The 12,729-nt window shown below is 37.2% G+C and overlaps 1 protein-coding gene across 1 annotated transcript in view; it reads left to right on the top strand.

Annotated features, from left to right (window-relative positions):
* The window catches only part of TTN (titin), a 239,952-nt gene that overhangs the window by 153,406 nt on the left and 73,817 nt on the right, over positions 1-12,729 (top strand). Inside the window, exons 194-220 of the mRNA XM_084264549.1 lie at positions 72-338; positions 475-744; positions 851-1,153; positions 1,277-1,579; positions 1,940-2,127; positions 2,214-2,328; positions 2,886-3,170; positions 3,418-3,569; positions 3,699-3,846; positions 3,967-4,144; positions 4,231-4,352; positions 4,451-4,738; positions 4,825-5,121; positions 5,279-5,465; positions 6,041-6,156; positions 6,246-6,545; positions 6,771-7,070; positions 7,160-7,265; positions 8,339-8,535; positions 8,802-9,107; positions 9,207-9,485; positions 9,928-10,227; positions 10,331-10,633; positions 10,727-11,101; positions 11,202-11,504; positions 11,981-12,280; positions 12,370-12,666. Of these exons, the coding sequence (XP_084120675.1) occupies positions 72-338; positions 475-744; positions 851-1,153; positions 1,277-1,579; positions 1,940-2,127; positions 2,214-2,328; positions 2,886-3,170; positions 3,418-3,569; positions 3,699-3,846; positions 3,967-4,144; positions 4,231-4,352; positions 4,451-4,738; positions 4,825-5,121; positions 5,279-5,465; positions 6,041-6,156; positions 6,246-6,545; positions 6,771-7,070; positions 7,160-7,265; positions 8,339-8,535; positions 8,802-9,107; positions 9,207-9,485; positions 9,928-10,227; positions 10,331-10,633; positions 10,727-11,101; positions 11,202-11,504; positions 11,981-12,280; positions 12,370-12,666 (6,585 nt within the window). The remainder of the gene's footprint in view (positions 1-71; positions 339-474; positions 745-850; positions 1,154-1,276; positions 1,580-1,939; positions 2,128-2,213; positions 2,329-2,885; positions 3,171-3,417; positions 3,570-3,698; positions 3,847-3,966; positions 4,145-4,230; positions 4,353-4,450; positions 4,739-4,824; positions 5,122-5,278; positions 5,466-6,040; positions 6,157-6,245; positions 6,546-6,770; positions 7,071-7,159; positions 7,266-8,338; positions 8,536-8,801; positions 9,108-9,206; positions 9,486-9,927; positions 10,228-10,330; positions 10,634-10,726; positions 11,102-11,201; positions 11,505-11,980; positions 12,281-12,369; positions 12,667-12,729) is intronic.

Below are 12,729 nucleotides of genomic sequence, written 5' to 3'. Positions count from 1 at the left end.
TTTTTCTTCATTATTTACTAATAATAGAAGCAATACATAAATAACACCAAATTAATTACCGTTTATTTCAGAAATCCCTGTTGAGATCATCCGACCCCCACAAGATATTTATGAAGCTCCTGGTGTAGATGTGATCTTCATGGCAGAGTTAAACAAAGACGGTGTGGAGGTGAAGTGGTTGAGAAACAACATGATTATTGTCCAAGGTGACAAACATCAGATGATGAGTGAAGGAAAGGTCCACAGACTGCAGGTGTGCGAGATAAAGCCCCGTGACCAAGGGGAATACAGATTTATTGCCAAAGATAAGGAAGCTAGAGCTAAGCTTGAATTAGCTGGTAAGTTGCTTTCAGGATTTTTTTCGAATTCCCAGAAGAGCTCTTTTTTTCTTGACAATGTTAGCTTCTTTGCTGACTACACAAATATATCATTTTTTAAAATAAATATTTAACTTGTCACATTGATCTTCCTTAGCTGCACCTAGAATCAAGACTGGTGATCAAAACCTTGTGGTTGATGTTGGGAAGCCTTTAACTATGACTGTTCCATATGATGCCTACCCAAGAGCAGAAGCAGAATGGTTGAAAGGGGAGGAAAGTCTGCCCACAACAACTGTTGATACAACAACTGACTGCACTACCTTCAAAATATATGAAGCAAAGAAATCAGATAAAGGAAGGTACAAAGTTATACTTCGAAACAAACATGGCCAGGCAGAAGCATTCATCAATGTAGAGGTCATTGGTATGTACTCACATTATTATAGCCTTTTTTTTTATTTATAAGCTGGGGGTAGGGGTGGGGAAAGAAGAAGATGCAATGCCCTAAAACACTGTCATATCTTTGTTAGATGTTCCGGGTCCAGTTAGAAACTTGGAAGTAACAGAAACTTATGATGGTGAAGTTGGCCTTGCCTGGCAAGAGCCAGAGAGCGATGGTGGAAGCAAAATAATAGGCTACGTCATTGAAAGACGTGACATCAAGCGTAAGACCTGGATTATGGTTACTGATCGTGCTGAAAATTGTGAATACACTGTTACTGGACTTCAGAAAGGAGGAGTGGAGTACCTCTTCCGTGTTAGTGCACGAAACAGAGTGGGCACTGGTGAGCCAGTGGAAACAGAGAGACCTGTGGAAGCTAAAAGCAAATTTGGTAAGCAGAAGCTATGAAAAACTCCGTGGTTGATGACAGTGTAAGAAAAAGCAGTACAAACTCTAACAATAGATAAAAAACACATACTTTGTTTTTCCTTTTTCTCCCTAAAATAAAATATAGAAGTTCCTGGTCCTCCTCAAAATGTAGAAGTTACCGATGTGAACAGGTTTGGTGCTACACTTACCTGGGAACCACCTGAGTATGATGGAGGATCTCCAATTACTGGCTATGTTATTGAACTGCGTAACAGAGCTTCCATCAAATGGGAGCCAACTATGACCACTGGAGCTGATGAACTTTCAGCTGTTGTGACTGATGTTGTGGAAAATGAAGAATATTTCTTCAGAGTAAGAGCTCAGAACATGGTTGGAGTTGGCAAACCAAGTCCTGCTACACGTGCAGTAAAAATTATGGACCCAATAGGTAAGAATGCAAGCATTGATTGTGATTGCATGATGATACTAGGACATTTTGTCTGTTTATGTATAATATGTGCATGAAATTTCAATTGAGAAACATGTGCTGCATATACCATGCACGTTTAGATTTTTCCTCCTTTTGACCTTCAAACATATTACAAGTACTTTGCTACCATTTGGTTCAGTAAGAACTCAAAATATTTTTGCTCTGAAATTAGGATCCAACCACAATTTTAAAAATCAGTTTAGAAAAAAATCTATACAAAGCCTTTTTAAAAAGAGTACTTCATGGTATAGACATCTGATATGCAGAATCAGTGCATTACCAGTTTGCAATAATGTATTTCTCTCACATTATTTTCAGAGAGACCAAGTCCTCCCATTAACCTTGATCACTCAGATCAAACTAAATCATCAGTGCAGCTCACATGGGAACCTCCTCTCAAAGATGGAGGAAGTCCAGTCTTAGGCTATATTGTTGAAAGGCAAGAAGAAGGAACAGACAAGTGGATTCGCTGTAACCCAAAACTAGTACCTGCTCTTACTTTCAAGGTAAGATGGTCTGTTCATCAACAAAGTACTCAGAATATGTAAATCATGTTTAATATGTGTTAGTAAATGATTACTTGTGCTTTCAGGTAACTGGATTGAAACCAGGATCCAGTTATTATTACCGAGTCTCAGCAGAAAATGCAGCTGGTGTGTCTGATCCAGCAGAGGCTATTGGACCATTAACTGCAGATGATACTTTTGGTAAACCATATGCTATTTATTACAGATAATTAATTAGATAAGACACACAATTAACATGCATCTTGTAGGTAATATGTATATTTTCACCTAATATCTATGATGCCAACTAGTATGAAAAGCCTTAGACTTTTGAGATTCTGAGCTATTTCTTCTCCATTATGAATTCTGCAGACAAATAGCTGTACTATTAGGTAGCTTGAAGAGCTAGCTTGACCTAGCTTTGTGGAAGGTGGGAGGTAACAGGAAAGAAAGGCAGAGAAGGTAATAAAAATATATACAATAAAAAGTCTAAAAAATAAAAAATCTAAACAAAGGTTTTATAATTAAAGGGAAAATTAGATCTCCCACTTGTTAACACTAAGCTGCCTTATCAACTCCCATATTTGTAAATAACGTTTAGCCAGGAGAGGTAGGGAAAGCCACATACAGATAAGCCTAGACAGCTTCAACCTGCAGACTGAGATAAAGTCAGAATCAGTCTCTCAAAAAAGCTATCATTAGCCATAAAGAAAAACATCTAAAAATTTTTAATTTACTCCATTTTTCACTTTTTCCAGTTGGACCTACAATGGACCTAAGTGCATTTAAAGATGGGCTGGAAGTTATTGTTCCCGAGCCAATCAAGATCCGTGTTCCTATCACTGGCTACCCTGTGCCAACTGCCACATGGTCTTTTGGTGACCAAGTCTTAGAAGAGGGAGATCGTGTTACAATGAAGACCACTGCCTCCTTTGCAGAACTTGTAATTACTCCAAGTGAACGTCCAGACAAGGGAATATATTCCTTAACATTAGAAAACCCCGTGTCATCTGTTTCAGGAGAAATTAATGTTAATGTCATTGGTAAGCAAACATATATATTCTAACAACAACATTCCACATTAGTATGAAATCACACACATTTCAGTAAAATAAGTATATTCAAATATTACTAAAAACAAGAAACCCATTCTCTTGTCTGTGTCCTTAAACTTATTTAGCTGTTTGAGGAAGAATGACTAAGAAAAATAAATCTGGAAGATAGATTACATAGAGATCATCTGTCAAACACCAATTACAAAATAATTTATACAATTTCTCTGATATCTAGCTCGTCCAAGTGCACCAAGAGAACTTAAAGTTTTAGACATAATCAAGAACACAGTACAGCTGTCATGGGAACCTCCAGAAGATGATGGTGGAAGTCCAGTTACTGGTTATGTAATTGAAAAACGTGAAGTAAGCCGGAAAACATGGACCAAAGTAAGTTCATTCTTTTACATTTCAATTTCTATTTGTTTCCACAAGTGTTATTGAATTTTGTGTCTTGTTTTTGTAATTGTTTTTTTGGAAATAAATTTAGAAACACATTGGAATCTTTCTTTTCTTCAGGTTATGGATCATGTTGTTGACCAAGAGTTCACTGTACCCGACCTCATCCAAGGAAAAGAATATTTATTTAGAGTTTCTGCATGCAATAAATGTGGTCCAGGAGAGCCTGCGTATATTGATGAACCTGTAAATATGTCGGCACCAGCAAGTGAGTCAACTATTTTACAATGTTGCTGATTTTCTGTTTCTGAAATCTTGCGGATTTTCAAGATAAGATGTAAAAAAATGACCGGTTTCTAAAAATCCACATATTTTTGATTTTTAATAGCTGTTCCCGATCCACCAGAGAATGTAAAATGGAGAAATCCAACATCAAAAAGCATCTTCCTAACATGGGAGCCTCCCAAATATGATGGTGGTGCCCGTATTAAGGGCTATCTGGTAGAAAAATCCCAACGTGGCACGGACAAGTGGGAGACATGCGGGGAGCCTGTTGTTGAAACAAAGTAAGTTATTTAACATCAGAAGACATATACTTTCAACTGCATGAGTCATCGTCACCACTTCAAATATCTGGATTTTTTTTTAACAGAATGGAAGTAACAAAACTCAAGGAAGGAGAGTGGTATGCATATCGGGTTAAGGCCTTGAACAGAATAGGAGCTAGCAAGCCAAGCAAGCCAACAGATGATATTCAGGCCATTGATGCAAAAGGTAATTATTTCAATCACTTAATTACAATAGCTTATTTATTTTTAGCAGTGTCCGAAATACTATTTCTATAACAATGTTTTTATTCTCTCCTAAATCAGAGGCTCCAGAAATCTTCTTAGATGTGAAGCTTCTTGCTGGACTTACTGTGAAAGCTGGAACCAAAATTGAGCTGCCAGCTAAAGTAACTGGAAAGCCTGAGCCCCAGATTACTTGGACCAAGGCTGACAAAATTTTGCGACCTGATAACAGAATCACAATTGAAACCAAACCTAATCATTCTACAGTCACTATTATAGACAGCAAGAGGAGTGACAGTGGAACCTATATTATAGAAGCTGTAAATTCCAGTGGACGTGCTACTGCTGTTGTTGAAGTTAATGTTCTTGGTATGCATGTATTTTATATTGTTTATAAAAATAATGTATGGAGGTATGCAAACAGAATATTAAAACTCACATCTTGTCCTCTACAGATAAACCTGGTCCACCAGCTGCATTTGATGTATCAGAAATCACAAATGAATCCTGCCTTCTGACATGGAATCCTCCACGAGATGATGGGGGTTCTAAAATCACCAACTATGTCCTTGAGAAAAGAGCTACAGACAGTGAAATATGGCATAAACTGTCATCAACTATTAAGGACACAAAATTCAGAGCTACCAATTTAACTCCTCATAAAGAATATGTGTTCCGAGTCAGTGCTGAGAACATGTATGGTATTGGGGAGCCAGCACAGTGTAACCCCATCATTGCAAAATATTCATTCGGTTAGTTAATTAAATTAATGTTAATTTTTTGCAATATTTTAATATGAAAAAATATATGATTGATGATTTTTTCTTTCTGTTTGTTTGTTTGTTTTGTTTTGTTTTGTTTGTTTGGTTTTGTTGGGTCTTTTTAATATATATTTATTAATGTATATAGACCCACCAGGCCCTCCAACAGGCCTCAAGCCTACAGAGGTCACTAAAGATTCCGTCACCTTAACATGGAATGAACCAGATGAAGATGGTGGCAGCCCTATAACTGGCTACTGGGTTGAAAGATACGATCCTGAGCAAGATAAATGGATAAAATGCAATAAAATGCCAGTGAAAGATACAACATTCAAGTAAGACTATAGTTAATCTGTAATAAGCCACAGACATGTAAAAATGTAACGGTAGCCTTTTAAACAAATTTTACATTTTCCTTACTCTTTTTTCCTTGCTTCCATAAATCTAGATCCAAGTAACATCTTGTGTCATTCCTTTTTTCATAATTACTTTTAAAGAAAAATGTCTTTCTGAAAGAGTAAATCACTTTTTTTTTTAAATCTTAAGCTTAATTTCTGTGGTATATGATTATTCAGGACATTCTAAAAGAGCAGACATAGCCATCTCAAGTACCAATATGAAGAAACCCTAGCATTTTTTCCTCCTGATACTCATATTAACTAAAAACCATTTACCATACAAAAATGCAAGATGGTTCTCTTAACATTGGTTTTGGTGTCATGCCACACCATTTTACTGTTGACAATATACCTATTTCAAATATTCATGATTTCATAAAACATCATTAACAGTAATTTGGGTATTTTCAGATTTTCCAGGTAAATTGTAGTATGACGAGTAGAGGGAATAATGTTTTAGGCATGAATTAATGTGTATATTTGTTTTAATTAAACTTAATTTTTATTTACAGAGTTAAAGGTCTCACAAATAAGAAGAAATATAAGTTCCGTGTCTTGGCAGAGAATCTTGCAGGACCTGGAAAACCAAGCAAGGAAACGGAGCCAATCTTAGTGAAAGACCCAATTGGTATAATAAACACATTTTAAGTGCTTTAATTTAACAACAACAAAAAAATTCTTTGTTCTTAATGTAATTAATGTTGGACTCCTGTCTAGATCCACCATGGCCTCCTGGAAAGCCAACTGTGAAAGATGTTGGGAAGACATCGTTATTCCTGAACTGGACCAAGCCAGAACATGACGGAGGGGCAAAGATCGAATCTTACGTCATTGAATTATTAAAGACCGGAACAGATGAGTGGGTGAGAGTGGCTGAAGGAGTTCCCACAACTGAACACTTCCTCAAAGGGCTTATGGAGAAACAAGAATATTCATTCCGTGTAAGAGCTGTGAACAAGGCTGGCGAGAGTGAACCGAGTGAACCCAGTGACCCTGTGCTGTGCAAGGAGAGGCTCTGTGAGTATTGTTTCAGAACATGCCACTACTGCAAATATACTGTCTGTCTTTAAAAAAGCCCCATGTCAGCCTGTGTCTGTAGATACCAAGTGAACTCTTGGACAGCTTATGAAGTATTAAAAATATGCCCTCCCCAAAAATTTAAGTTTATGTATATTCCCTGTCTTTCAGGATCTTTGATGGGAAATACACTGGCCTATTTTACCTTCTTTTTCTATTCTACAGATCCTCCTTCACCGCCTCGGTGGCTTGAGGTCATTAATATTACTAAAAACACAGCAGATCTTAAATGGACAGTCCCAGAAAAGGATGGGGGTTCCCCAATTACCAACTACATTGTTGAAAAGAGAGATGTAAGGCGGAAAGGCTGGCAGACAGTTGATACAACAGTGAAAGATACCAAATACACAGTGAGCCCACTAACTGAAGGCTCCTTGTACGTGTTCCGTGTGGCTGCAGAAAATGCCATTGGACAGAGTGACTATTGTGAAATTGAAGATTCAGTGCTTGCTAAGGATACTTTCAGTAAGTTTCGAATTTGTTTACTGAGTGATCAGTGGAAACATCCCATGTGTAATGTATTCCTGTTCTAATGTATGTATCTTTTTCTTTAGCAACCCCTGGACCACCATATGCTCTTACAATAGTTGAAGTGACAAAAGGTCATGTTGATTTGAAATGGGAACCACCCAAGAATGATGGTGGCAGACCTATTCAAAGGTAAGGTCATTTTGTGTTTGTGTAGTGTTTCCTCTAGATGACAATCTTTTCATGAATAAAGACATTTCTCTAAAAATGTTTAAATTTTAAACAGACACCTTTATATGAAAAAGAGGTTGATGGATGTAAAAGAGATGCCATATGGTCAAAGCAGTTAAGGGGTTGATTTTAAAATGTGGAAATCATGCAAATATAAATAACCTAATATGCATGAACAATGAATGTATGTCAACATCCTTAAAACAGCACCTAATAAAATCAGATTAAATTGAACTGTATATAAAATTTTAAAAAAACTTAATGAAACCGTAGTCTCCAGTTCTTCAAGACCTGTAGACACTCAGACCCATCTAGCAAGTTATGTTATTTTCCTTCTGCCTTAGTTTCTCATTCAAACTGTATAGTCAGCTAGGACGAAGCCTCATCTCTTTTCTGTTCATTCTCTCCTTTATTGCATTTTTCTAACCAACTCATTTACCCCTTTTTGTTGTTTCTAACTTGTTCTTTCCTTTGCTTTGCTTTCTAAAGTATCTGAAATTCACTTTGAATGCCAGTTTGATTTCCCTTCTTTATATTTTCATTCTTCTTCTCATCCCTACTTACAGTAATAAACAAACTGACAACTACAGAGATCTGCTCAAAGCAAAAATCATGTAATTCACATTACTTTCCCATAGCCTATCACAGGCAGAATTTTGCTAGCTGAGCAACTCAGATAATACCTGCAAATTTTTTCAGGGGCCTAATCACTGAGATCCATGCTAGCATATATACAAGTATAACTTTGAGGTTCTTTTAACTCTGCGGCTCTCTAAAACCTGAGAACACAGCAGAAATTGAGGAATTGGCTGTCAGAATTGAGTATGTCAGTAATGTCAGCCCCATTATGTCTAACATGTACCAGGACTAACAGAACTAAGTGCGTGATGTGTAAAGTTCATCAAATCTTTCACCCATTATTCTCTCTACTTTTCCATTGGCCAAACTATTCTAATCTCTATCAGTTTTATTGAGCAAAAGCCTAAAGTGTTCATATTTCAAGTCCCTGATAGTATTTTCCCCAATTTATTCAGATATGTTATTGAAAAGAAAGAAAAACTGGCCACTCGCTGGGTAAAAGCTGGCAAGACAGCTGGCCCAGACTGCAATTTCAGAGTGACGGATGTCATTGAAGGTACAGACGTACAGTTCCAGGTTCGTGCAGAAAATGAAGCTGGCTGTGGTCATCCCAGTGAACCAACTGACCTCATTCACATTGAAGATCCAACAAGTAAGTTACAATGTAATATATACTGTATGGTTTATGAAATGTGTAGAACAGCTATTCTGGGAGAAAAAATATATAATTATTTTCCATTTCTGTATGCATAATCCATATCTGTATGGATTATACAGATTATATATATTATATATAATATATAAAGATTATATATAATGAATATAGTATGTTCTTAATCCATACAGTGTATGGATTATGCAATGTGTAGAACAGCTATTCTGGGAGTAAAATGACACAATTATTTTCCATTTCTGCAGGCCCTCCTTCACCTCCTCAGGATTTACATGTCACAGATGCAGGTCGGAAGCACATTTGCATTGCATGGAAACCACCTGAGAAGAATGGTGGAAGCCCAATTATAGGCTACAATGTTGAGATGTGTGAAGCGGGAACAGAGAAATGGATGCGAATCAATTCTCGTCCAATAAAAGATCTAAAATGTAAAGTGGAGGAAGGTGTTGTTCCAGACAAGGAGTATGTGCTGAGAGTCAGAGCTGTCAATGCCGTTGGAGCTAGTGAGCCATCAGATGTCTCAGAAAAAGTTGTTGCCAAGGACCCAGACTGTAAGAATAGATTCTTTTTTATTTTTTTTTTCCCTAGATCTGCATAACTGAAAAAAGGTGTTTGTCAACACTCTAGTAATATCATACTTACTTTTACAGGTAATCCAACCATCGATCTAAAAACTCGTGACATTGTTGTTGTTAAAGGACAGAAATTAAGTATCCCAATACCCTTCAGAGCTGTTCCATCTCCAACTATAACATGGCACAAAGATGGCAAAGAACTGAAAGCTGGTGACAGAACAACAATGAAGAGTGACTACACCTCTGCACTGCTTGAAGTCATAGACAGTGTTTATGCTGATGCTGGTGTTTACACTATCACATTGGAGAACAAGCTGGCATCAACAACTGGCTCAGTCAATGTCAAAGTCATAGGTAACTAGCCACCTTCCATTCTGAAAAAGATACTTATCACCACTTGCTCCCTGCAGCTGACAGAAGGAAAGGACTAGCAAAATTCCTTTTCTGCCATATGGAAGAATCACATCAACTCAGACACATGTAGATTTCCATTAATGCCAATAAAGGCATTGATGTTGCAAAATATCACAGAAAAACTGCTTTACTTCAAGTTGGTCTAACTGGTCAGTGGTTGCTCAGATCCCAGTTATTATGAATAGTCATCATATCAAAAAGCCTATAAAAAATCTGTATATTTCTCACCTTTAGGAACATAAATTCACACATAGTGCTGTGTATAGTGCAGCACTATTTGCTTTGATTTGCTTTGTGCAAAGCAAAAAAAAAAAAAATTGTCGATGGGATATATTTTTCCATCAACTTAGTTAACTAATTTTATTATTCTTATTTAAAACAGGTCCACCTGGACAGTGCAAAGACATTAAGGCAAGCGACATTACTAAAAATTCTTGCAAAGTATCCTGGGAACCTCCAGACTTTGATGGTGGTACTCCTATTCTGCATTATGTTCTGGAACGCAGAGAAGCTGGTCGTAGGACATATATCCCAGTCATGTCTGGTGAAAATAAGCTTTCATGGCAAGTGAAAGACCTTATCCCAAACTGTGAATATTATTTCCGTGTTAAAGCTGTCAATAAGATTGGAGGAGGTGAATATCTTGAACTGAGAAATCCAATCATTGCAGAAGACCCAAAACGTAAGGGTTTTTTAACTACTAAAAGATCTAGCAAATTGAATTTTAACTAAAATCTTCATACTTTCTTTTCTCATATGGTTTTTCTTTTCCTACTCTTCCACAGAGCCTCCAGATCCTCCTGTTGACCTTGAGGTCCATAATCCAACATCAAAATCAGTAACACTTACATGGAAACCACCCCTGTTTGATGGTGGAAGCAAGATTATGGGCTATATAATAGAAAAGCTCACCAAGGGCAAAGAAAGGTGGGAGAGATGCAATGACTATCTGGTACCTCTATTAACTTATCCGGTGAAAGGTCTTGAAGAAGGAAAGGAGTACCAGTTTCGTGTTCGTGCTGAGAATGCTGCTGGCATCAGTGAGCCTTCTCGGATTACTCCTTTTGTGAAAGCTGTGGATCCTATTGGTATGAATTACTCATTTGATTATTTGTAGTAATTGCCATACATCTGCAAACATGTTGGAAGATGCTACTCCATTTAACATTCTGTTATTACAGAGGCTCCAAAAGTCTTCCTTGCTGCAAGCCTACAGTCTGGTCTTGAGGTGAAGAGAGGTGATGAGATCATACTTGAGGCACATATTTCAGGATCACCATATCCATCTATCACTTGGCTGAGGAATGATGAAGTTGTCAGACCAGAGGAAATCAAAAAGAGAGTAACAACATATACAAGGAAGAAGAAGGGTGAAGCTGAAAAAGAGGAACCTTTCCAGCTTTCACTACCTGAACGTATGAGTATTGACAACCATAAGGAAGGGGAATCTGTGCTATCAGTTCGTGATTCCATCAGAGCTGACCATGGCACATTTACAATTAAAGTGGAAAATGACCATGGTGTGGCAAAAGCCTCATGTGAAGTTAACGTGTTAGGTATGTAATGAATGTCCTCAAAAGCAATTAGTTGTTCAGCATATTGGAAAAAAAAATGTGCACAAGATAACACTCATCATTTGTCTTGCTTTACTAACAGATACACCTGGGCCTCCAGTCAATTTTGTATTTGAAGATGTGAGGAAAAATTCTGTCATTTGCAAATGGGAGCCTCCTCTTGATGATGGTGGAAGTGAAATCCTAAACTATGTACTGGAAAAGAAAGACAACACAAAAGCTGAAATGGGCTGGGTCACTGTCAGCTCAACACTCAGGCATTGCAAATTCCATGTAACAAAACTGATTGAAGGAAAAGAATATCTCTTCCGTGTATTTGCTGAAAACAGAGTTGGACCAGGGCCACCATGTGTTTCAAAACCAATGACAGCAAAAGACCCTTTCTGTAAGTTCAGATTTTGAAATATCTTTTCAGAAAATGAGTGTAAAATTACATAGACTCAGAATACTCAGCTTTGTCTGCGTGAATCTTTCCCAGAAAAAAATTGAGCAATAGAATTATTATTTATTGCACATTTTAAACCTTTGAAATAAAAGGAAATACAGAAAATATTCTAATATCAATAATAAAGAAATAAGAATGACAATCACGGTCATAAAGCTTTACACTTAAAACACTTCACATCAGAATTCTCTGTGTTTAGTAGTTTAATACTCTAACTAATTCTCTGTGTTTAATAGTCTTAAAGAGAGAACTGCTGCAAGTTTAATTAGTGATTGCAGTTAGGAATCAAGGTTTCTAAGAAAGAGAGTAGAACTATGAATGACTTAAAATAGCCATTTCTCATATCTTAATTCTCTTAGCTTTCAGTAAACTCTGAAGACAGCAGTGATGACAAAATTGCAATTGTATCTTTTCAGCTCCACCAGATCCACCTAATAAGCCTGATGTGCAAGATGTTACCAGCAACAGTATGTTGGTTAAATGGAATGAGCCAAAAGACAATGGCAGCCCAATCATCGGATATTGGATTGAAAAACGTGAAATTAATAGTACTCACTGGGCTCGAGTCAACAGGAATCTTGTAAATGCTCTGGAAATAAAAGTTGAAGGACTGTTGGAAGGATTAACGTACATTTTTAGAGTATGTGCTGAAAATGCAGCTGGCCCTGGTAAATTTAGTCCACCATCAGATCCAAAAACTGCACAGGACCCAATAAGTAAGTAGCTTAGCAGGAGCTAATAGCAGATGGGTGACAGAATAGGATTCATAGCCTTTAACTTTGATTTACACCTTTTTATTTAATAGTGCCACCTGGTCCACCGATTCCAAGGATTGCTGATACAAGTTCAACTTCTATTGAGTTAGAATGGGAACCTCCTGCATATAATGGTGGTGGAGATATCACTGGTTACCATGTATACAAACAACTGGTGGGAGTAAATGAGTGGTCACGTTGCACGGAGAAACCAGTTAAGGTTCGCCAGTATACTGTTAAAGAAGTCAGAGAAGGTGCAGACTATAAACTCCGTGTTACTGCACTTAATGCAGCTGGTGAAGGACCACCTGGTGAAACTGAACCCGTAACAGTTGCAGAACCTAAAGGTATTGCAATTCTACTATTTTCAAGAAATGTTCAACTGCCTAAAATGTAGATTTAAATCTCTC

Source organism: Gallinula chloropus (assembly GCF_964237585.1).
Source record: "Gallinula chloropus genome assembly, chromosome: 5".
Classification (NCBI taxonomy): Eukaryota; Metazoa; Chordata; class Aves; order Gruiformes; family Rallidae; genus Gallinula; species Gallinula chloropus.
The sequence above is the reverse complement of the archived record's forward strand: the minus strand, read 5'-3'. Positions and strand labels throughout refer to the sequence as shown.